Source organism: Cyanistes caeruleus, chromosome 4 (assembly GCF_971803275.1).
Source record: "Cyanistes caeruleus chromosome 4, bCyaCae1.hap1.1, whole genome shotgun sequence".
Taxonomy (NCBI): domain Eukaryota; kingdom Metazoa; phylum Chordata; class Aves; order Passeriformes; family Paridae; genus Cyanistes; species Cyanistes caeruleus.
The window spans coordinates 21700566-21723147 of record NC_141704.1 but is presented as its reverse complement, the minus strand read 5'-3'; the positions used below and the strand labels follow the sequence as shown (position 1 = coordinate 21723147).

Here is a 22582-nt window from a genome sequence, read left to right as displayed (position 1 = left end):
GCTTAATGTTTTGTACTGAGCCAGAGCTTTTCACCAAAGGGAAAAATGTTTCTCTCAGTTATATACTACAAATATCTAATCTGATGCATCCCTTTGCTTTCTTAGGTGAAATTAAAAAAAAACACCAAACCCTTAATACGCAAAGCTGACTTACACCAAAACCAGCATAATTTTAGCTAACACTGTCACAAAATGAAGCTACCATAGAAGTTGAAGTGATTCTTTGATGTTTTCTGTCTCCTGCTTCCTAGTGTCTGCCTGCATAGAAAATAAATTTTGAAAAAATGTTACTGTATTTTTATGGTATATTAAGGTTCTGCCTGTATATCATCTTTAGCCTGGGACCAGATGCATCAGGTCTAGAGATCCAAAATATCTTCCCCTTGATCCTAGCCTAAATTCTTTTAAAACTTGCTACAAGTTTTGAAGGAAAGTGAGATCTATGTACATAAACAATCCATACTGACACTTTCCTCTAGGCAGCTCCATTTTCATGGGATGGTTGAGTTTGAAAGGGGCCTCAGGAGGTTTTCTGGTCCAACCCCCTCTGCTCAGTCAGAGTCAGAGCCAGCAGCCCAGGACTGTGTTCAGACAGTTTTTTAATATCTTCAAGGATGGAAAATCCAAAACCTCTCTGGGTCACCATCACAGGTAAAAAACATTTCCTGATGCTCAAGAGGGATCCTGTAAGTTTGGTTTTGTGCCTCTTGTCTCTCATCCTGTCACTGAGCCCCACTAAAAAAAGCCTGACTCTTTGCTCCCTCTCATACAGTTTTAAACATTGTCAAGGTGACCCTGCAGCTCCTTCCTGCAGGGATTGTCCTTCTCCAGATGCAGGACTTTGCAATTACTCCAGCTGAACCAGGGGGTGCAACTTTTTGCTCACAAACTTGGTATTCCTGATGTAAAACATCATTGTCACAAAACCTGCTTGGGACACACACAACATCCTGCCATCAGAAAAACTATTATGAGGACACACACATGATGCCATTCCAAACAGAAGCTTTTCAATCATTGTCAAATTTTGAGACAAATATTTTTAAAAGCCTATTTGTCCAAATTGTAATACATATGCATACATAGCATATAGAACATCTAGCTGCTTGTAAGAGTGCAAATCTGATTGTGCTATAAGGAAGCAAAAAATCTGTTGATTCATGAGACCTCACAATGACTCCAGCTGAGACCATTGTAGAGAACATGGCTATGGACAAAAATACATAGTGGTCTTGTATTAGAAGTAAAGAAAGCAATAAATCATGAAGAAAAAAATACAGTATATTCAGGCAATTATCTGAGGAAGAGTGAGGGAAGCCCAGCTTGCCCACATCAGCTGTAATCATCTGCAGCTCAGTGCTGAACTTTCTGTTTCTTATGAGGCTCATAAACCCAAAGGTCAAAGGCCAATCTGGAACTCCTCTAATTGAAGCCAATATCCTAAAGCCTGGAATCAGACCAGGACATAGAAGGAAACTGCTGTAGCAGAAATGATGTTTGATCCAGTGGTGTCAACAGATGGGAAGGAAACATGAATTTTTACCCTGCGCTGCTCTCTATAATGTTATACAATATTTATTAAAACATCCTGTCATCTCTCACAGAAGGACATTACAGGTGCAGGTCAGGACAGCAAAGGAAGATTTAGTCTTTAAAAAATGTCTAATTTTTTCTTAAGAAACATTAACCAGTAGAGGTAATGTGTTTTTGAAAGGCATCTAATAAAGCTGGAAAAGATGGGCTCTACTCAATACTGCTACAGCAGAAATTGGATTAAAAATCTGCTGACAGTATAAAAAGTAGCTCTTAAAAAGTATGAAAGTAATATAATTAAATAGTGGTACTTCTGCTGGGATTTCAAAAATATTGGTATTTGCATATTAAAGGAGTATTCAGTATTGTGAGGATGCACACAAGGGTCTGAGCATATGAACATGGGTGGTGACAGTGATGGGAAATTTTGTTTGAAGCAAAGATTTAAGCATTTCATTTAGTTCATCAAGTAAAGCTTATAAGGTGAAATAATCATAAGATACATATACTTTTAAAGCACAGAAGAGTTTTTGATCCAAAAGAGAAAGACAAAAATTGGTAGCTGGAAGCTATATTCAGACAGAAAGCAATATGTTAGTTTGTCTTTTTTAGTTTGACAACAGACATGACTATCAAGAAAGTTAGCAAATTCCAAAATCTGAAGAACCTGGACTTTGCCACCCTAACATCAAGCCTGGTTTCTTTCTGGAAGTTCAGATTTTGATAGAATAAATTGCAAGTGGGTTTAACAAACGGAACTGTGTAACACTTTTGATCTTCAGCATGTTAGAATCCAAGATCAGACAGCCCTCTCTGGTTTAAGACCCTGAGGGTGTCGCAATTCCCACCTAATGGGACCCACTCACTAGTCTAGGAGTGACATTGTAGCTTTTTGTAGGGTAAAAGCTCTTTTCAGGTGGCAGAACTTCCCTTAGGCCTTACTGAGATTGTAGGATAAAATTTGCTTTGGTAAGCAAGTTCTATCAGATTTCTGTAAGGGTGAAGAATATTTCCTTAGAGTTGTTTCCTGTACCATAAAATTTAAGAAGTTGTGCACATCCCTCTCTCTGTACTTAAATCCAAAACACTGAGCAATTTTTTTATGCAGGTGTCTTAGGGAACAAGTATGTAAGAGATGTAATCCACAGTTCAGTGCACTGCTACAAGCCTTTTGGACATCACAGTGAGGGAAATACTGTTCCTGAGATCTGAAGGGTTTTCCCATTTCTTTGTTGTTGCTCTTGTTTAGTTTGGATTTTATTTCCATGTATATACACTGCCCACAGCTGTACCTGTGCTGGCCCTATGCTCCATTCATGTATCTTCACTGAGAATTTTTTGTTGCTCAGAAAGTGTTAACCTAACTTCTTGGTTTTATGCCTGTTAATATAATTGATTGATAAATTAAAAATATCTAGAAATTAGGGTGTGAATAGTAAGAGACACTTTCTTTCCTCCTAAAGTATATGAGGAAATTTGTTTCTCTTCGGGTTAGTTCACAACATAATTTGGCCTAATGTGATATGACACATGCTTGCAGTTGCTCCCAAGAAGAGCATTAGAGAGCATCCACAAAGTAACATCCCTGTAACCCTGCTCATTTCTGAGAATGTAATTTCCTATTAATGAACAAAATCCTCAGACAAAGATAACCAGCTTCAGATAGAAACATGTGGCTCTCTGGATGGAAAAATTTGAACCATAAGTCCCATATTTGAAAGGTTGTTTTCTGTGTGTTTCTTTCAGTTTAATATGTAGCTCTTCAAACAATGCTGGGTGAGCCCTGGGTGTTCATAGGAAGCAGGAAGAGAAGCCAACCCAGCCTGATTGCTTAGCTAGCTGATTGCTTAATTAGGTCACCACTCCAAAATCCTTTCAAGAGTATATTGTTTCATATCTGGCCGTGATCATCAGCTCTGCTGTTGTTGTAGGGAAAAACAAGTGTTCTTTTTCAATTTTTTCTGATTATTAAAAGTAAATAGTGTTAAAACAATCTTCGGTTTTAATACACTTTTTAATGGTATTTTTTTTCACAAAATAATTTTGAGTTACAATTTAAGTCTTTGAAGTGCTACAATTATTCCTTGTGACATCCCCTCCCAGACTTTCTGGAAGAGCACTGGGAAGGTGTCTAATTGGTGGAAATTTATTTAAAGAGAGAAGGCAGGATGCATGTGTGTTCACATGTAATTTATCACAAACACACAGAAAAACAAAATGAAAAATTACCCTCCTAGTCTAGGCCTATTACTGGCCTTTGGGATAGCCAGTAATGAGTGTTAAATCCATAAGGACCTAAAAAGCATTAAGTCTTACTTGTCCCAATCATGCAACTACTTCCCACCACTCCAGAGCAAAACTCAAAACTTTATCACAGAAAAACAGAACTGAAATGACAGCAATTACAGCAGGAGAAAAGGAGACATCACGGCAATACAAGTTCCTGTAAGACTAACTGATTACTTAGGAAAAGAAATCCAAGTGATCCTGGAGAATTTGCAGCAGAAGGAAAAAAAAATACAATAGTTCTTGACTTTTTGGTGTTTAGTTGAACTATGACTTTAAGGAAGTTATGTATGGATGGACAGTAATTTATATTATTAATTTCAGCTGTCAAAGCAGGGGGATGCTGCTCTGTACACATATAAGTGTGCTGTCACTAAGGGCAGTAGATCAAAAAATTCTAACCAGATTTATTTTTTACATTTCACATTTGATGAGGAAGTGGGGTACTGTGGCATCACTTGTTATGCATTCTCCCTCACCATACTAAAATCTAGTAATAATCCCTCTTAAGAGGCACTTTATCCTATAACAGGTTTAACACACTTCAGGTATTGCTCACATACATGTTGGAGTTTATCTTCTGTATACACTACAAAGGTTGGAAACAAGTTTGGCCCAGCAAATTTCTGAAATACTGAAAGTACTTTAATTTTTGAAAATTGGTAAGAAAAGAAGATATGTAGTTAAGGCACAGTACAGTTCTTGGCTTATCAAAAGAGATCACTTACTTTGGGAAAAGTGAAGACCATCCTGGGATGAAGCCAGGATCTCTGGTGAACCACAGGAGGGTCATTAGAATGAACAGGACAAGTGTAACAGTTTCTGGGTAGCTATAGCAGAAGTAGAATGAATTATAAATTTTCCTGAATTAATACTTGGATTTACCTGCTCTTGTTTGCAGATTTATAGTTTGAAATACCTAATTGGTCCAAGTTTCTTGTACTCCTCCTGAATCACCTTTGATGAGGCCTCTTCTCTAGCTGTTTTCTTCTTGCCACACCTAAACATGTTTTTAAAACTGGAATATAAAGCAGCAATATTGAATGATGAGTTAATAGTGTATACAGAAAAAGTCTCCAACCTTTCCAGTTACCAATAGCACTTGATAAATGAAAAATCTTCATTTTACAATGCAGCATCTCCCATTTAGTTATCACACATCAAACTGAGCATACTGGTATTAATTGACAATGTCCAGTGGGAGACTGACAGAGGCAGCAACAAAATGTGTTGTTATTGACCAGCTCATTTGGCCAGGAAGGATGAGATTTTAATCATATGAACTGATTGAAAGAATCATATATATATAACTCTATTTAATGAGAGTCTCTTTAAATCTATGGCTTTGTTTTACTTTGCTTTGAATTGAAAAAGTTTCTATCAAAGTATTGATCAACAGAATATTTGCTACAAGCCAGGTTATTATTCTTGGATAAGACTCTTACACAATGTTATAAAGAACATTATTAAAAAAAAATAAAAAAAATTAAACTATAAATGTTCACATATAGAATGGTAAGCATGGGATGATTCTGTCTGCTTAAACTAATCTTGCTTTTCATCTTGCACCATAAGTAGCCATGTAAGTTTGGAAGGCTGGTGTCCCACCTATCTCTCCAGATGTTAGCAAACTCATGGAAAAAAAGAATCATCCCGAAAGAAGTATTGTTCTCTCCAAAATCATAAAAGCCCAAGCTCTGTGGAGAAACAGAGACCCTACCATACCATATACATTTAGGAAAAGCAGAAGTTTCCTACCTCACATTTACAAATACAGTAATCCAGTTTATAACAGACATTGTTCAAGTATTCACACAAATGCCTCACTCCATCTATTCCTATGACTCTTCCAGTCAAAAAAATTGTATATAATTTCAGTATTCTTCTGTCTTGCACACATGCACTGGTTAATAATGATGTGTGTATATTATAAAGAAGTGAGTACACCCATTTGTGTTGTGGACTTTTCACACTGGACTGAATAGTCCAGGATCTTTGTTTTAGGAAATTCTTGTTCCATCCAGAGACTGAGCCAAACTAATCAAGGCTGCAAAATCACTGTTGCTGCATCTTCTTCCTATTGAGCCTATTAAACTAAGATGCAATATTTACTCATGGTACAAATTATCTTTTATATCAATAACCTTTTGTTTTATTGATTATACCATTCACTTACTCAAACCCAAGAAAAAGCCACTGGAGCCAGACCCAGGATAGCAGCAAGATAATAACTGCGATGGGGATGGAAAGGATAAACCAGGATCCAAAATTGATGCACTGGCAACCTGGGTAACGTCTGGATGAAAGAAAAAAAAAAAAAAAGTTTAGATAACCTTTGCAAAGGAATGAAGACTTGTGAGAATTGCCAGAAAGCACTGCTGAGGGAAAGTATTTCTGGCTGGCATGACTTCAGCATGAGGTGGCCTGTGGTATCATCCTACCTCACCCTCCCATCCTGTTCCTGGTCATGGTGACCACTACAGGAACCAGCTGAACCAGTTTTTTGAGCAATGGATCATCAACTGACACTGACTGAGGTGTGTCTGAAGTGAGTTCAGTGAGCAAGGGAGGGCCCTGCACAGCCTAAGGGATGTTAGGACTATAAAGAAACAGAATTTGAAAGAAAGGATTTTTTTGAGATGAGAATTTCACACAAGAAAATATACTCAAATGAAAAAGCTCCAATGAACATAGAAGGTAACAGTAGAAGCAACAGTGAAACTTGTATTGTTTAGATTTCCATAAGTGATTAAAAACTGATAAAAATCAAAATTATTACTACTAATTTCCATAAATGTTCATTGGCCAGGTGGATGATCTCTCCACCCACCTTGTCTCTTTGAGGCTGTCTCAAGCTGCTGTTTGTAAATGTGGGTCACTCAAGCAGAGATCTCCCTTCCATGTGCATTTAAGAAAAGGAGAAAGGCTTTGGCTCTCTGAAAGAAATTCCTTTACTGTTGGATTGATGCCAGATAGGCAAAAAAGCGGAGTAAAAACAGCTTGTTTTCCAATTTACTTTGTGAACAGAACTCTTTCTTTGAGTTCCTCTAGCTCTACTGAAAGAGCTTGTAATGATACAAGTGAGAAAATTCAGGTCTGCATGAGCACTTCTCCTTGATGCAAAAATCAGATGGAAGGGACAGAAAAATATCCAAAGGACATCCTAATAGCTATTTCCAATTATTAGCCAGTCTTTTATATTACAGATCTTGCTAGAAGGAAAATAATTGTGATGATTCCATAGAGTGCTTAAAGCTTTAAGTGCTTATTATACATGATTTCTCCAGTATTGTGCAAATTTTAGGTTTGATCTATATTTACTATGATGCTTATATATATTGCAAATAAAGTGCTAGCAGGGACCAAACATAAACCCCTTCCCTTTTTTTGGAGTGATGCTCCAAGTTGCGACTGTACATAATGATGGGACAATGAAACTCCCAATATAACAGTACAGAACATAGAAAGCATTGTGCTGTTACATCATTTATTGATTACATGGCTGTGTACCTTTTGTTACATGGTTAGCCACATCAATTTTTGAAATTAAAAATTCCAAGATAAGAAAGATTTGACATCAGTGTAGGAATGATCTAACATTGCATCACTTGCTAAAGTGTTAATGATCTTTCCTGAAATATGTGCAATAATTTCTTATTGATCAACAAAATGAGCTCTTGAAAACTTTATACTAAAGAATCAGTTCCATTACAAAATGTTAGTTTATTGTGCAATAAGGTTCTACAATACATATTGTAGAACAATACAATATTGTACAAAGGTTCTACAATAAGTTTGTACAGGGATGAATATTTGTGTAAGCATTTCTCATAATCTGAATATTGAAGTTAGGTATTCTTTATCTCCACAGCAAATATTCCTCAGTTAGAATGGATGATCAGTTTAAACGTTTTTTTTTATAAAAAAAATCTATTACACTGTTCCGGTTGGATTATCTGCTAATGTGGGATTACCTGCTACAGGTCATGACTGAAGCAAGGATGGACAGGACACACTGATTTCTTTTCTAGACCTATTTCCTCTGGAAAATGAACAAGTGTGCTTGATTTTAATAATTCTCCTTCTACAGTGATTTAGTGTCAGTAACAGTAAACTTTCTGCAGGCAAACACTACAAATGCTATTAATAACTGATCTTCAACAATTTTGTCATGTGCAATACAAAACAGTGGATGGAAGGCAAAAAAGGATTTTGTTTTATTTCAAGATTGGAGTAGGACTATTACAATAGTCCTACTTTTTTCATATAGTCCAATTTTTTCATATTACAATAGTAATTTGCAGAAAAAAAAATTATCAGCAGCAAGTATTGGATTTCAAGGGGTTTAGAATGAAACATCCCAATTTTCTTTTCAAAGAAGTTCTACTTAAATAAGAAAACGAATATTAAAATACGCTTTAGAAGACCTTAAAACATTGTTCCATTGAATGCAAAATTTCATTCTGCTTTGAAATTATTTGCTTTTTTGTTGATTAATCGACCTATATGTCTCATTTCAACAGTGCTTAGCCTTCTGAAAGTTTCCTGATGCTCTTTGCTAAGCATACTGAACTTATTTCCTGTTGCACTTATAAATTAATAACATCTCTTTAGATAGTGCCTATTCTATTCATGCTAAGTACTGCTTTCCTTCTCAGAAAGGAGCTACCCAAACAGTAAAGTACTACTTAACCAAACAATGGTCATCTTGTTCCCTGTGTTGGCAGATCACTTATGGACTTTCTCCGTCTAAGATAAATACATATATGCAATTTCTTTTTATCTCCTTAACAAACAATTAAGAAAAGCAATAGAATCAAATAATATCAAATCAAAGGGCAAGGTTTCTAATGTGTTTTAGGGGAGCCATGTGAGAGCTCAAGAAAGAAAGTTAAAATTCTGGACTAAGAAGAAAACAAATAATATAATACAGTGTCTTACGAATTGAAGTGCTCAGTAAAAATCAGATTAGTCGATGTTCCTGTGATTGTTGTCAGTCCTCCAATGGTAGCAGAATAAGCCACACATAAGCACATCACTTTGAAAATCCCACTGTATTTGTCCTTTCTGCTCTTTCTCTCTGCTTCAGTAGGTGGTAGGTTCTGCTTAGAAAGTATATACACCAATTAATATATAAGAAGGGCTCATCATCAAGCACAAAAATATAACTTGAGGGTATCTCAGAAGAGCCAGAAAATTTACTGGCATAATATTTGTCTGCAGTGTGGTTTGGTTTGCAGTTACACTGGTAATGCAATTATTCATGTAAAGGAAAAGGAGGCAGAGTCAAATCCTGAAGTCCTTTCTCTCCTGATCTGCCTCAGTCTTTACAGAACTGCCTCTGTGTAGATTGATGTGTATACACACGCCTCGTATATAGAGTTTGTACTCAGGTGAGGTTGCTTAAACTTGTGTAGAATGGAAGGACAAAATCAGTAATGAAATAGCTATACAAGCTAAGTGTGTACATGTGTATGACTACAGGTATCATTCTTATTCACATGCAACCAGCTTCATTGCAACCTGTGCCATTTTAGGTGTGGCACAGAAGTCAGATTTAGGTTAAAACTAAGTTTCACTGCATGATAAAAGGACACTTTAAGTACCTGTTCATTTCCTTTTTCATTTTCCTTTTCAACTGTGCATACAGTACTGCCCACGTTGTTATAGCTGGAAAAACAAAGGCATGTATTGTAACAAACAGATATTCTATTTAGATGAATTCTTAGGACAGAATTAATAGCAATTACCCATTAACTTGTTTTTCTTTCTCTTTCCAATCTGGGTTTTCATATTCTCCTATATTTTCTGTAAGACAGTGATGCAAAGACAGAAGAGCATTTAAGGGAGTAAAACTGAAAAAGGCTCCATCGGCATGTCTCATCCCATGCACTTACTTCACATCATCCCATCAATACATTTGCCAATTACCAATTTCAGAAACAGTTGATATTGATATGTACCCTAGTCCTTCATGACTTCTGTTCCTCAGAATCTGAATCTTCTAAAGAGGAGAAATATTTCTAGTTTACAGTCCCACTGTGTAGGTAATCAGTCTAGATTCAGTTGTTCTGCCAACATTATCCTATAGCTTAAAGAGCTCCTTTTTTGTGCTAACATTTAAGCCTTAGGGTAGCTATAACCTGGAGTCATATTTCTTTACAGCCAGCTTATGAAGCTGATAAGCCAGCCCATGAAGCTGATAAGCCAGCCCCTTCCCTTGTCCCCTCCTCTCATCCAACTGCCACCTTCTGCACCTGTCCAGTTTTAACTAATCTTTGTGACCATGAGAGAGCTCACGCACAGTAATCCAAGAGAAGTCTCACAGTGAAGCATGTGATGATACAAGTATTCCTCAGGCCATTTAATTGTGCTTGGTGTGTCAATGACTGCTGAGTGAGGGTGGCAAAGACAGAACTGCAGCGTGTGCCTACCGTCCAGCTCCAGTGCTGGGTTGGTGGAGCCATTAGAGCAGGACATCTCCAGCTCATCAGCTTCTGCTTCAGCTCTGATGATCTGCTGGGCTACAGCTTCTACGATTGGCATCACCATGGCAGCAGCAGAGGTGTTGCTGAGCCACATGGACAAGAAAGCACAGCTAACCATGAAACCCAGCATAAGCCTGGAATAGGAGAGAAGAGTCTATGACTGCTACAGTTACACCTCCTATCATCAGTCTATTTCATATAAATAGAGAACTTTGTCAACAGAAAAGCTGAAACACTGAAAATTTGAAGCTTATAATTTTGAGAACATTTTTAAATTAAAATTGTCTCAATCTAAGATACTGAAATGATTATATTTTAAGGTTCAAATATGTTATAAAGTGAAGCAGAAGCAATAATATTTATTTACAGAATTCTACTATATTTGAACAATTTTTGAAGAAAGAGCACCATGCATGTCTCAAATTCAAATGAGAGTCAAAATGGCTACACTGCTGAAGTTATTAATCTTGTATTGTACAGTCCAAGTCAAAACCCTGGAATTATCACTTGGACTCTAGACATACCAATTCAGTTGTTATAGGAAGAAATATTAAAAATTCAGAAGCGGTACAAAACTTAGTTCTTATTCAGAGCACCAAGACAAGTGTGGGCATTGTTTGGGCTTCAATAAATGTCATCTTTAATATTAAATGGGAAAGCGAAGGTCATTACAATTCCTTAATCTGGTTTTGGCTCAGCTTTTTCTAAGTTTACTACAAGTAATAATGCAATACACTGAACTGCATCAATGACTGAAAAATCAAACATTCCAGGTCATTCCTGGTGAAGTTGGATTGTAAAATATGAATACAGGTCACAATGTTGTTTTTAACACATTTCTTGGGGTGGGAAATGTGAACAGCCCTCTTGACTCCCTGTTCCCAGGCGCTGTTACTGACATTAAACACCTGCCACACATCATCACAGCAAGAGAACTCAGTGGAGGGATGGTGGTGTTGCACCTTTCTCTCAGAAGACATCTGCACAATTTGTAAAGTTCTTCACCCAGCCTTGATCAGAAGCTTCAGAAAAAATGTCAGATCTACTTAGTACATGAAGCCAATACAGAAATTATATAAAAATCATGTAAACATTATTTGATGATGTAAAAAAAAAAAATCAAAATGTCCCTCATAGCCTTTAATTTCAGCTAAAAGTAAAAACATTTCAAACTAGTTTTTTTTCCTCTGTGGGGGAACCTTGTCTTTCCCTATGGACTTTTAATTGTATAGTGATGAAGTGATCTGTAGACCAGTAAGTCACAGACCTTACTCAACACAAATTGTCATCAGTAGTGTAAAACCTATTAATTTAGGCAGTTTTCCATTAGGTCCTCAGACAGGAGTTGAGGAAGAATTGTGTTTCTTCTTCAGAAAATATGGGTCAGAATATGCACACTGAAGATGAATTTTCACACTGTAGAAAAATGCCATTTTAGTAGAACTTGCAAGAGGATTTATTAAGGCATTCACTAATGTATTTCAAAACTATTCATCATAAATTTCCAGCACTGGATGGGTTGATGGTCGGGTACAATGGATGGTCAGGTGACCATTTGGTACAATGTGGTGGGCTCTACTGAGAAACTCTAAAAGTGATAACAAAATAATAAAATCTATCCTGTTCAGCCCCAGTTTTCTGCATTATTTTCTCTGTGGTATTGTTGAAAAATTATCATGCATGGAATCTTGGGTAACTATTTCATTATATACAACTATAAAGTCACTCTTTGCTTTTGCAGTGCACAATAAGTATTTTATTATCCTTTCTAGTCCTTGCAGGTTGCATAGATGTATTCACATTTCTCTGCTAGTCTGCAGACTTTACTGCATAGCTCAAATGACAGAAAGCCATGATCACAGAATAATCTGGGCTATGAAAAACCCTCAAGATCATCAAGTCCAACCATAAACATAACACTGCCAAGTCCAACACTAAACTATGTTCTTAAGTGCCACATCTACACATCCTCAAATACCTCATGGATCATGACTCAATCACTTCCCTTGGCATCCAGTTTCAATGCCAGACCAACCATTCACTGAAGAAATTTTTCCTTTTACCCAATCTAATCCTCCTCTGACACAGCTTGAAGCCATTTTCTCTTGTCCTTTCACTTCTCACCTGGGAGAAGAGGCTGACATTCCCTTGGCTACAGCTTCCTTTCAGGGAGTCATATGGTCACCCCTGAGATGCTTTTTCTACAGACTAAAGAACCCCAGCTCCCTCAGCTGCTCCTCATAAAACTCGTGCTTCACACCCTTCATGAGCTTCATTGTCCTTCTCTGGACTTGCACCAGCACCTCAATGTCCTTCCTGTAGTGAGGGGCCTAGAGCTGAACACAGGATTTTTTCCAAAGAGAAAGCTACCAGCTATCAAAAGAGGCAGAACTAAATCAAAATACATGTGATATTTAAAATAAGGTCAGTCAAATTACTGAGGAATAGAAATAATTCAGCATTCCTATGAAGTGTCATTAATTAAATCACTTAAGAGGCACCTTATTTTTTACACCTGGGGTTTCTGGTTTTCTGAACATTTGTTTCCTTTCTGCTTCATGACAAGGAGTCCTGAGCATGATCTATTCTGTGAGGCTAATCTTGCTCCATAGATCTTATGTGCAGCCTTACTGGTACGCTGGCAGATGACTCTGTCAGCCTAAACCTTTTCTGCAAGTTTGTAAAGCAAGCAGAGAACAATTCTTTCACTTCCTAAGATATATGTTCAGAGTGAGTAAGCAGAGATTGTGATTTCTTTTCCCTTAGCACCTCATCCAGCTGAAGAAGTGCCTATCCTTTGATATTTTTTCATATGTAGACAAAGGAAAACACCTTAAGTAAGGACCTTATATTAATGTGTTTTTCCTTCCCCACCACCTGCTTAGTTTTATGATTTTGTTTCTCCCTCACTATGTATTTCAATTAGTTTTGCATATTTGGGAATGTCCAGAATGATGAGAACACTATTAAAATAAAACAATTTGACACAGAACAGATTTTATGTTGTAGGCATTGGGTGGGAATGTTCCAACGACCATCAAGAAACAGGACCCCTATATTATTCACAAACTAATCATACTTTTTGTTCAGAAGGATCCTTATTATGAACAGAAGTACTGCAGGGAACTTTCAATTAGGGTTTCAACAAAATATTAAAATGTCACCTATAAACCATTCATATCAATTTAAATATCTACTTTGTTCAAGTAGAAAAGAAAGGTTGGATTTCTACTGTAGAAAAAGCAGTAGGAAATTATTTCTGGAACACATAGCTTTCCACAAGTGTTATTGTCCTTCAAGACATTGTTTAGCACATACCATGCAGGGTTGACACCCACCAGCATCACCATTTTTAAAGCCACCCTTTTGTGAAGATTCCATTTTTCTATTGACGTTGCCAAACAAATTACTCCAATCAGAAGCAGATGAAAGTCTTTAAAATAAGCAGATGCTACCTAAAACAAAATTAAAAACCCCAAAAAATCAAAAAAGAAAACAAACCCATTTTTTAAAAAATTAAATGGCAAATTTCTTTTAGCATTTGGTAATATCATTTTAATGAAAAATATCAGTAATATTATATTATGAAATAAATAGAGACTTTTTTTTATTTCTTAAAATGAAATTGTTAAAATTAAGTTCATTGAAACTGTTCAGTTCATTTAACCAGGTGACTCAAGAATAAATGCACTAAAGTGCATATGGTTAAAACAAAATAAAAAATAAAGCTTAGAATAGAACAACCCAAAATCATCAGTCACATCTCCCATACATACTAAATCAGCAATTAAATGTTGTTTTTGTTACTTTTTTATCTATCCAACAGGTAAAATAAAATCTTTAAGCATAGACTTAGATTATGATTATATGTGATTTCGTCCCTTTGGCATGAAGATGAATACTCAGCAGTTTGCACATGGGGTCATTATTGTGACATTTTGCCTCTGTAAGGATATTTCATAACTATCTGGCATTTTCCCATCAACTGGCATCTAAACACTGATCCACTGTCTAGAAGAAATTATTAAAGAAATTATTAAAGAAATGTGAACAAGTCCTGAAGACAAAGCATGCAAGCAAGTCTTGAGGTAGAACCATTGTGATTGGCACTCAGAAAATCCATGGATTTGCCTGACATGTTTCAACATTATACGTTTCACTCTTTGGAGTTTTGATTCCTGAAATGCACCGTATAAAAGAGAGAAAAATAAAGATTACCTGCTTGGATCCCATTATACCAAACAACGGGAACATAAAGGCAGGAAGCAAAGCTGAAACAGCCAGTGGCAAAGCTTCTGTGAGCCAAAAAATGGCAATTACAAACAATGTGTATGCACATTCTGCTTCCTAGAATACGAAAGGCACCAATAAAAAACATGAGTTGATCATCCAAGAGAAAAAACCACCACAATTCAAAAAGTAAAGCTCCATCATTAGAGAGATTCCTCACACCTGGAAAATGTATGAGTCAAAGGACCTGAATTTAATTTAGTTATTGTGTGCTATTAACAATCCTGCTGAGATATGAAACACACTCAGTAAAAGAAGTGTAGAGATTTTTTTCTAAGAGATAGTAAAATTATTTAAATTCTATCACTCAGGAAAGGTGGGAAAAAAGTCAGCTGCCTATTCCTTCAAGGACTATTAATCATCTAGGTCATTCTGGAGCATTCTCAGGCCATGAATTCCAATAAATCAAAGGCATTCTGCCTCTGTCAGCAAACCTTTAAGACTCCAGTAGTACTCACGGTCAATAACTCATCAAATTTTTCTCTCCTGAAGTTTTGTCATCAGTAGCAATAAGGCAAGGATATTATCTAACAAAAAAGGTATGATGAAAGCCTGATAAACACAGCTTTTGTTTTTAAGGATTGCAATTTTAGTGAGTATCTTTTGTTTCAACTCCTTAAAACCAGAAATTTTTTTCTTTTTTCCTTTTTTTTTTTCTCTCAGAATAATTTCCAATGTTGCTTGTAAAATGCAGCGCCAGACAAATATATTAACGTGAAGTAAACTTAGTTTCTTCCAGAGTACTGGAAATATCTTTTGTGTAGTTTTTAATTTATATTTCTGCTTTTAAGGAAAAAGGTTTGGAACCCTTAGTGCCATTGTTTAGAGTATGAAATTACTCAACATCAGCAGAGACGGTTTGTACTGGGAAAGGAACAGCTTAATGATGTGGCTCTTGGAACCTTAGACTGGAAAACAACAATATTAAACCTAAATCAGTGAGATGTGGCTATCATTTATTTTGGGCAAGAAATTTTTGTTATGTATGAAACAATTTGAAAATATCCATTCACCTAGCAAATGTTCATCTCACTTAAGTGAGACATTAAGAATTTCCCATGAGTTTCCTCTCAGAAAGGAAACTGAAATATTGAAAACTGTGATGTGAGAGTGTGAAGCACATTGCTCTGTAACCACCATCAAACTGTGGTGCAAGGACTTCTGAACAAAATTTTCATGTTTTGTCATACATGGTGTATAATGCACACATAATAACTCATCTCAGAATTCCATTTCATTCATCAGAGCTGTACCAAATAGAGTCACTAATGACATTGTTAGATAGCTGTTTCATCAGCTTGGAGTTGTCACAAGAGTTAGTGAGTGCCAGAACTTACTTCAAGTAAAATAAAACTATGGTGTCCTGTCATAGATATTGCTCCATTTAGGAACCAGAGGGAATTTGTCAGATCACTGATTTCAGTAATTTCCTATCAGACAGTACAAAATGTGATGAACTTAAAATCTTTCATTAAACAAAAAGTAATTGCAGCTCTTTTCCTGACAATTCATCTCCACTGTCTATGATTATACATCTCCACTATGATTATACAGAGCTGTTTAAAAGAGTCCAGAAAATAATAATGAGAACAATATTTTCAATGTAGCCCAGATGTTGTTAAAAAGCAAATATGTGATTCAGAGCTTCATGCATCCAGTACAGAATTTTACATTGAAGCTGTCTTCTCTATGTTTCTGTGAAAATACACTTTGTTGACAAAAAAAATAAATCAGAATGCAAACATTATTATTCATTTAAGGTCCCTTCCAACTCAAACTATCTGTGATTATGTTAATCTGAAAATGTCTGGGAATCTCAGACTTTACATGCAGGTGCAAAATAATTATCTCTCCAAGCAGGTCACTTACTTTGGTTTTGATGACAAGTGGAAGTGGAAGTAAAAGCAGTGGGGTGAGGACAATGAGCAGGAACCTTCGGTAAACCAGGAGGTATCTAAGAATCTTCATGGTTGATGGCTGTTAGATGAACTTTCCTGAAGAAACTGCCAAAAAACATGTCTGACTTTAAATAGCTGACTCTGATTAATATTTTTCCAAGCTATCACCTTTAGCCATTGCTAAAGCAGGCCAGTAAAGCAAGTTAAAATTAAATCTGGGTCTTTATTGTTTTAGTGAGTTTATTAACAGTAGGTTGATAAGATAAGTGCTCTCCTTAAACCAAGGCTAGATGTTAGCCCTTTCAGGACTTTCTCTCCCTGCACTTCCTCATAACAAGTTTATGTAATTACAACAGGTTTTGACAGCTAGAAAAATAAAAACTTCATGTGCTCTCCCAGTCACTGTTGACTTCCATAGGAAGTCAAAACATATAGCAGACATAGAATATATGTTCAAAGCCAGTTAGGGCATTTATGTGAAATTATAAGCAAGATAATTTTATTGAACAGAATTAAAAATTCTTCATCATCTTCTCCATCTGTGGAGATATTCAAAACCTCATAGGACAAGATCCTGATCAACCAGACCTGAACTTTGGTCTGCTTTGAGTAGAAGGTTTGAACTAGATGACTTGCAGAAGTCCCTTCCAGCCTCAGCCTTTCTGTTGTTTTCATCTGTCTAGAATCTAAAGTATATGAGAAAAACAGACTTTTTTCTGTCTTACCAGGCAGGGAATAGCTAATTTTCTCTTCTCATGCAGAAAAAGATAAGGTTGTTTTATGTGCATCATGTAAAGTTTTGATGAAGTCTAAGAGTAGGAGACTTTTTGAGACAAAAGTCAAAAATAAATAAATCTTTTTGCCTGAACTCTCCTCTTTTTCAATAAAAAGAAAACCTGGTGCTGTCTTTGTAATACAACAAAATAACATCAAATAAGGAACAGGAAAAGATAGGAAAGAAACTTGTATGCTATCTGTGGCTGAAGATTAAAAGGGGGAAGAACACATTGTTTTGTGCTGGGATCTTACATGAAAATCGGAAGAGGAGACAGATGAAGGAATGTTTGAGCTTCCCTAAGAACCACCCAAAGGACAGGTAATAAAGGTAGATTTTTGCTATCCTTATAACCTTTTGATTACAAGAATCCCATGTGTCAGGGTGCAGGCAAAGCAAGTGATCAGATTGTCAGTACTGAGGACACACTTCTGGTTTCAGGAAGGTAGGATTTTGGCTTTGGGAAAGCAGTGTCTCATATCTAACTGTCAGAAAGAAATTGACTGAAAACCCAAAGGTGGGAAATAAACTGGAGGAAGGATAATGAAATAACAGCCTTGCTACTGGGGAATTGGGAAAACAGCTTTGACACAGCCTAGGGAGATGAGACTGAGACTTCCTGGGAAGAAAATAAAAGGGATTAAAGATGTTCAAGTGAACAGGTAACTTTTGAAAGGGGCTGTTCTAAATATATAGAGGTAAACTTGTTTAAAGAATTCAGAGACAGAGATAGGAAATCTTCAAATATCCAAAAATCAAAAGAGAATGTGTGAGGTCTGAAAAAATCTGTCCTATAGAGGAATAACAAACATTTAGACTGAAAAATTCAGGACTGTGATATGAAATATGTTTCAGTTGGAGAAGTTGCAGAAAATTTCTATTGAGGTATCAAGACTAAAAGGAAATTAAAGGAGAGTGATTTAGTAAACAAAAGGGAAGGCAAACTGCAGACAGTGCTGGGGCATTCAACACTTTTGTTGCTTTACAATAGTCTTCACAATAGTAAATGGAAGTCAAATTAATTTTAATGGATTATGGAAAACACCATGAAAAATGGAATACACTATGGGGACAGTGATGGTGGGAGTAGTGTATATTTAGATTTAATATATATATTCAAGTCAACAGTTCCAGGTGAGTTTCATTAAGAATTCATGGGTGATAATTCATACAGTAACCTGAGAATTATTTTAAAATATATTTGAATATTTTGGAGTATTAAAAGTTTCTAGAAAATTGATCAGACATAAATGGAAATTAAATATGTCACATGAACTCAGTTTTCTTTTTTCAAGGAACAACTCAGTGATCAAAGACATAAATTATATGCATTTTATTTTGCTTCAATAAACATTTTAGATAAATAAAGAGCAAATCAGGGGTAAGCATAGAAGAAATGCTCTAGGGAAAATTATGCCTGTGTGTACAAATTAGTTTTACAAAGTTGTTCTTGAAGAGCAGTTGCAATTGTTTTACATTCATACTTTAAAGATATTTCAAATGAGATCCTTAAGAGGTCTATTTTGCTTAGTTTTCTAGCCCATACTTTTTTAATGTTCTTGGATCATAAACTAGTCATCAACAGGACAAAGATAATACCTTCTAGCTGATACTAGACCATAAAGTCTGCTTTCTCAGCATTCTTAGACAATCACTGCTATAGCAAAATGCTGTGTGAAGATAGAAGTCCAGAACAAAGGAGAAAAAAGACTTCCAATACTGATTCAAATAAAATACTACTGATGAAGACTAGAAATTGTCCTGCATAATTAACATTGAAACTCTCAGACCTGTCTGCAGGTTCCTGGTCAGCTTCCAGAGATGGTCAGGGCAGAACAAGGAGTTACACTGAGGAGGTTTCCTTCCAGACTTATGCTGAGATGTTTCTGGACAGTCAAGCTTCTACAGGTAACCTGAGAATGGATCAACAGATAAATGCTCAGGGAGAGAATGAATTTGGAGTGGACTAAGTTTAATGGTGTAGAGCTGAAGGCTTTTTGAAAGGATGGATTTTGTGACAAAACTTTCCTTAAAGCTTTTATTCTGAAAGCTGATTTTTCAATAAAATAAAGGAAGATCTTATATGAGAGATCCAGTTATGGAGAATAAGATGGCAAGAGGGGCATCATCACACCCAACAGATACAATGAGACAGAAGTCCTGTCCCCAGTGATTAGCAGACAAAGAAAAATTAACTTTCCTGGATACTATGAGATTCTATAGAATGCATATTCTAGGACTTGCAGTCTGCTTGTGAGTTCTCTCTTGAGCGATCCAAGAGAACTGTTTTGCCTGAACTTTTGCACAGATCAAGCAGCATATAGTTCATGCAGTCCCCATGGGCCACTCCAGACAGGAGCAGATGAGAGGAATGTTCTCAATGCTGCTGCCAGGAATCACAGCTCCACTGGAGTCTCTGGCAGAAGGCACCTGCAGACACCCAAGGTCAGTGGCATCAGGGGTGTTGGAGCCAGGGCTATAGGGCAATTTGCTGAAAGACCTGGGTACCACTCATGGGTAATGTGGAAGAACAGGGATATCTATTGTATGTCCCAAGGACATTAAACCCTGGGGGAAAATAAAATGTGATTTGATTTGCATTTTATATGATGTACTAAGTAAAGAATCACCTGAACCAATGTAGAATGAGCCTTGCAAGAAGACAGGCAAGCACCGTGATGTCCCAACATGAGCCAACATTTTAACACAATCTCTCCTGTCCTGAGCAACCACCACAACACATGAAGAGCAAGTCATGCTTCAAACAGCTCAATGGACATTTTATGAATGTTTTACAGGGGTCATCCATAGACTATGAGAACCATATATATATATATATATATATATATTTATCACATGACAGGAGAGTGGTGCTTAGTAATGTTGTACTGGATAGTGTAAGACTTGAGCATAGCATACAGTCTGTGGACTAAGGGCTAGAGCTGGGAAGGCTGGATTTTGTTCATGGCAGTCTCTCATGGTGCTGGTTTGGACCATACGGTGTTTTGAAAATGTGACTAAAAATGTAGAAAATACCTCTGTTTTGATTATTGCTGAGAAGTCATTCCATGGCATCAAGATATTCCCACTCTGCCTCCCAGTGAGTAGGCTGAGGGTGTGCAAGAAGTTAGGAGGGGACACAACAAAGGTAACTGACACAAACTGATTAAATGGGATATTTTCTGCCATATAAAACCAGGATTAGCAATAAAAACTGAGGCAGGGGGAGGTATTTTGGGATGAGAGACGTTGTTCAGAGCCTGGCTGGGCACTGACCTATTTTTGGGAGGTGGTCAGTGTTTACTTCTGAATGATTTTTTTTATTCCATTTCATTATTCCTCTTTATTTTGCTTATTAAATATTTTTAACCCACAGGTTTTCTCACCTTTGCTCTTCCTATTGTCTCCCCTGTCCCACTGGAGACAGAACAGCTGAGTAGCTGTGCACTGCTTAGCTGGTGAACCCAGTCAACCCACCACACCTTGTCAATGGCCTTGTAAGTTACAGTACCACTCTCTATCTCAGCATGCACAGCATAAAGACCTTTTGATCACCACAGACAGTATGGTAATATTACCAGATCAAGAAGAACATTTCACTTAAGCAATACCTTCTGAGAATTTCAATGCATGCAGAATTTAGTACAACGTGCAGCAAGGCATGATCCATAGAAATGTGAAGGGGGTAAAAAAAAAATTAATATTTCCTTGTCAAAGGTTGATCATGCAGGATTATCAGGATAGATTCATAGAATGAGATAAGTACTATTTCAGAGCAGCACTCAAATCTAGAAGGAAAGTTTTTTTACACCAATATATGACTAATTATAGTAACAGGAAAACTATCACTAAAAGAACTGTAAGATGAATAAGGTATTACTCAACAGGAAGAAATCTGTGAAAAAAAACAGGGCAAAGGAATGTAATAAAAGAAGCCTCTCAAAGACATTTGAAGAATTTTTGCTTCTACATAATTATATAAATGATTTTCCAAATTATAATTATTGATAAAAAAATGGGAAGCATCACCAAAAATGTTGTTTTTCATATAGATAAACTTGAATTCTGAAGTTACTATGTTCTATTGTGTAGGGGAAAGAGAGGAAAACTCCAGAAATGGTCAGGATAAGCACTGTGGTGGGATTTGCTTCTGATTCTACACATCCATATCTAAATTGGTCACCATAACCTTTCTTTCACAATCTACAGATGGAAGTACTCCCACCCTGCTCCACTGAGGTACTTTAACCAGGCTGAGGTGAATTACAGGGTGTTTCTCTTCACTAACTACAAAGCCTTATTCAAGGCATCTAACTTTTAGATGTCTGTGATAGGATTGACTTGTTTTATCCTTTGCTTCTTTGGGAAAGTCTTAAGAAGCTCTCTGAAGTCAAGAATAGCTGCAAAAGACCTGGGGCACTGAGCAAAGAAACAATCTTCTTTCCTTTGGTCTTAGGGTTTAAGCAAATGGATATAGTATGCACCCATCATTAAACAAGATTTTATCTTGTTTAGTATTTTAAATTTCATTATTATTGTTGAATAATTAGCTTTCACTCCTTATTATTGGAAAAAAATTTGGAAACCATCTCTAATTTTATTTTTGTTATTTTCTATTTATATTCTATTTATATTCTATATTCTATTTATATTCTATTTATTTTGTTATTGTTCTATTTATTTTGCCCATGGCTGGGACCAAAGGGGTTCATTATTGCCAGAGAAAAATTTACAATCTTTAGTACCCAATACTGCTCTCCTCCTTTAGAAAGATGTCAATGAGAATAAGTTTTCAGTAAATGAAAAGCATGAAAATTAAGTCAAAAGCACTAATTTCCCAAGAACTTGCATGTTCTGCAGGGCTTTTAACAGGCACAGGAAATTTTGTGTGGCTGTTCCCCTTTGTTGCTGCTCATTATTTTTCTTCAAAAATATAAAAGATTTTGGAACTGAAATTTCTGTTAATGTCCCCATACAACATATAGAGAGAATTACATGCTCCCTCTCTTCCCTTTTTTCTTATTTCAGAAGTGAAAGCAGAACTGCACAGAGTGCAGTTCCACAGAGGTGGAATTGGATGTGTGGTCACACCCTGAGGTTTTCCAATTTCTAATTACATATCCAAGATGATAACAGACAACTACTCCAACAACTATAAATGCTCTAAAAACTGAATTAGCAAATCTTCATGGAACTGTAATTGTATTTTAAACTTGTTTTTTTTATTTTTTTCCACTGGTTTTCTTTTTTTAAAGTATCTCCTAAGGCATAGACTCTTCTAAGCTTCCATGCTATAAGGGACAATGAGATTA

At 36.3% G+C, this 22582-nt stretch overlaps 1 protein-coding gene across 2 annotated transcripts in view; it reads right to left on the bottom strand.

The window, feature by feature from the left end:
- The window catches only part of SLC13A1 (solute carrier family 13 member 1), a 48065-nt gene that overhangs the window by 8530 nt on the left and 16953 nt on the right, over positions 1 to 22582 (bottom strand). Inside the window, exons 2-11 of one of the 2 annotated variants that reach the window (XM_086886986.1) lie at positions 16467 to 16600; positions 14526 to 14654; positions 13626 to 13762; positions 10254 to 10441; positions 9570 to 9627; positions 9426 to 9489; positions 8761 to 8924; positions 5996 to 6115; positions 4739 to 4837; positions 4548 to 4649 (exon numbers count right to left, since the gene is read on the bottom strand). In XM_086886986.1, the coding sequence (XP_086743112.1) occupies positions 4548 to 4649; positions 4739 to 4837; positions 5996 to 6115; positions 8761 to 8924; positions 9426 to 9489; positions 9570 to 9627; positions 10254 to 10441; positions 13626 to 13762; positions 14526 to 14654; positions 16467 to 16565 (1160 nt within the window). In that variant the 5' untranslated portion in view covers positions 16566 to 16600. The remainder of the gene's footprint in view (positions 1 to 4547; positions 4650 to 4738; positions 4838 to 5995; positions 6116 to 8760; positions 8925 to 9425; positions 9490 to 9569; positions 9628 to 10253; positions 10442 to 13625; positions 13763 to 14525; positions 14655 to 16466; positions 16601 to 22582) is intronic. The other variant, XM_086886987.1, reaches the window with a different exon arrangement.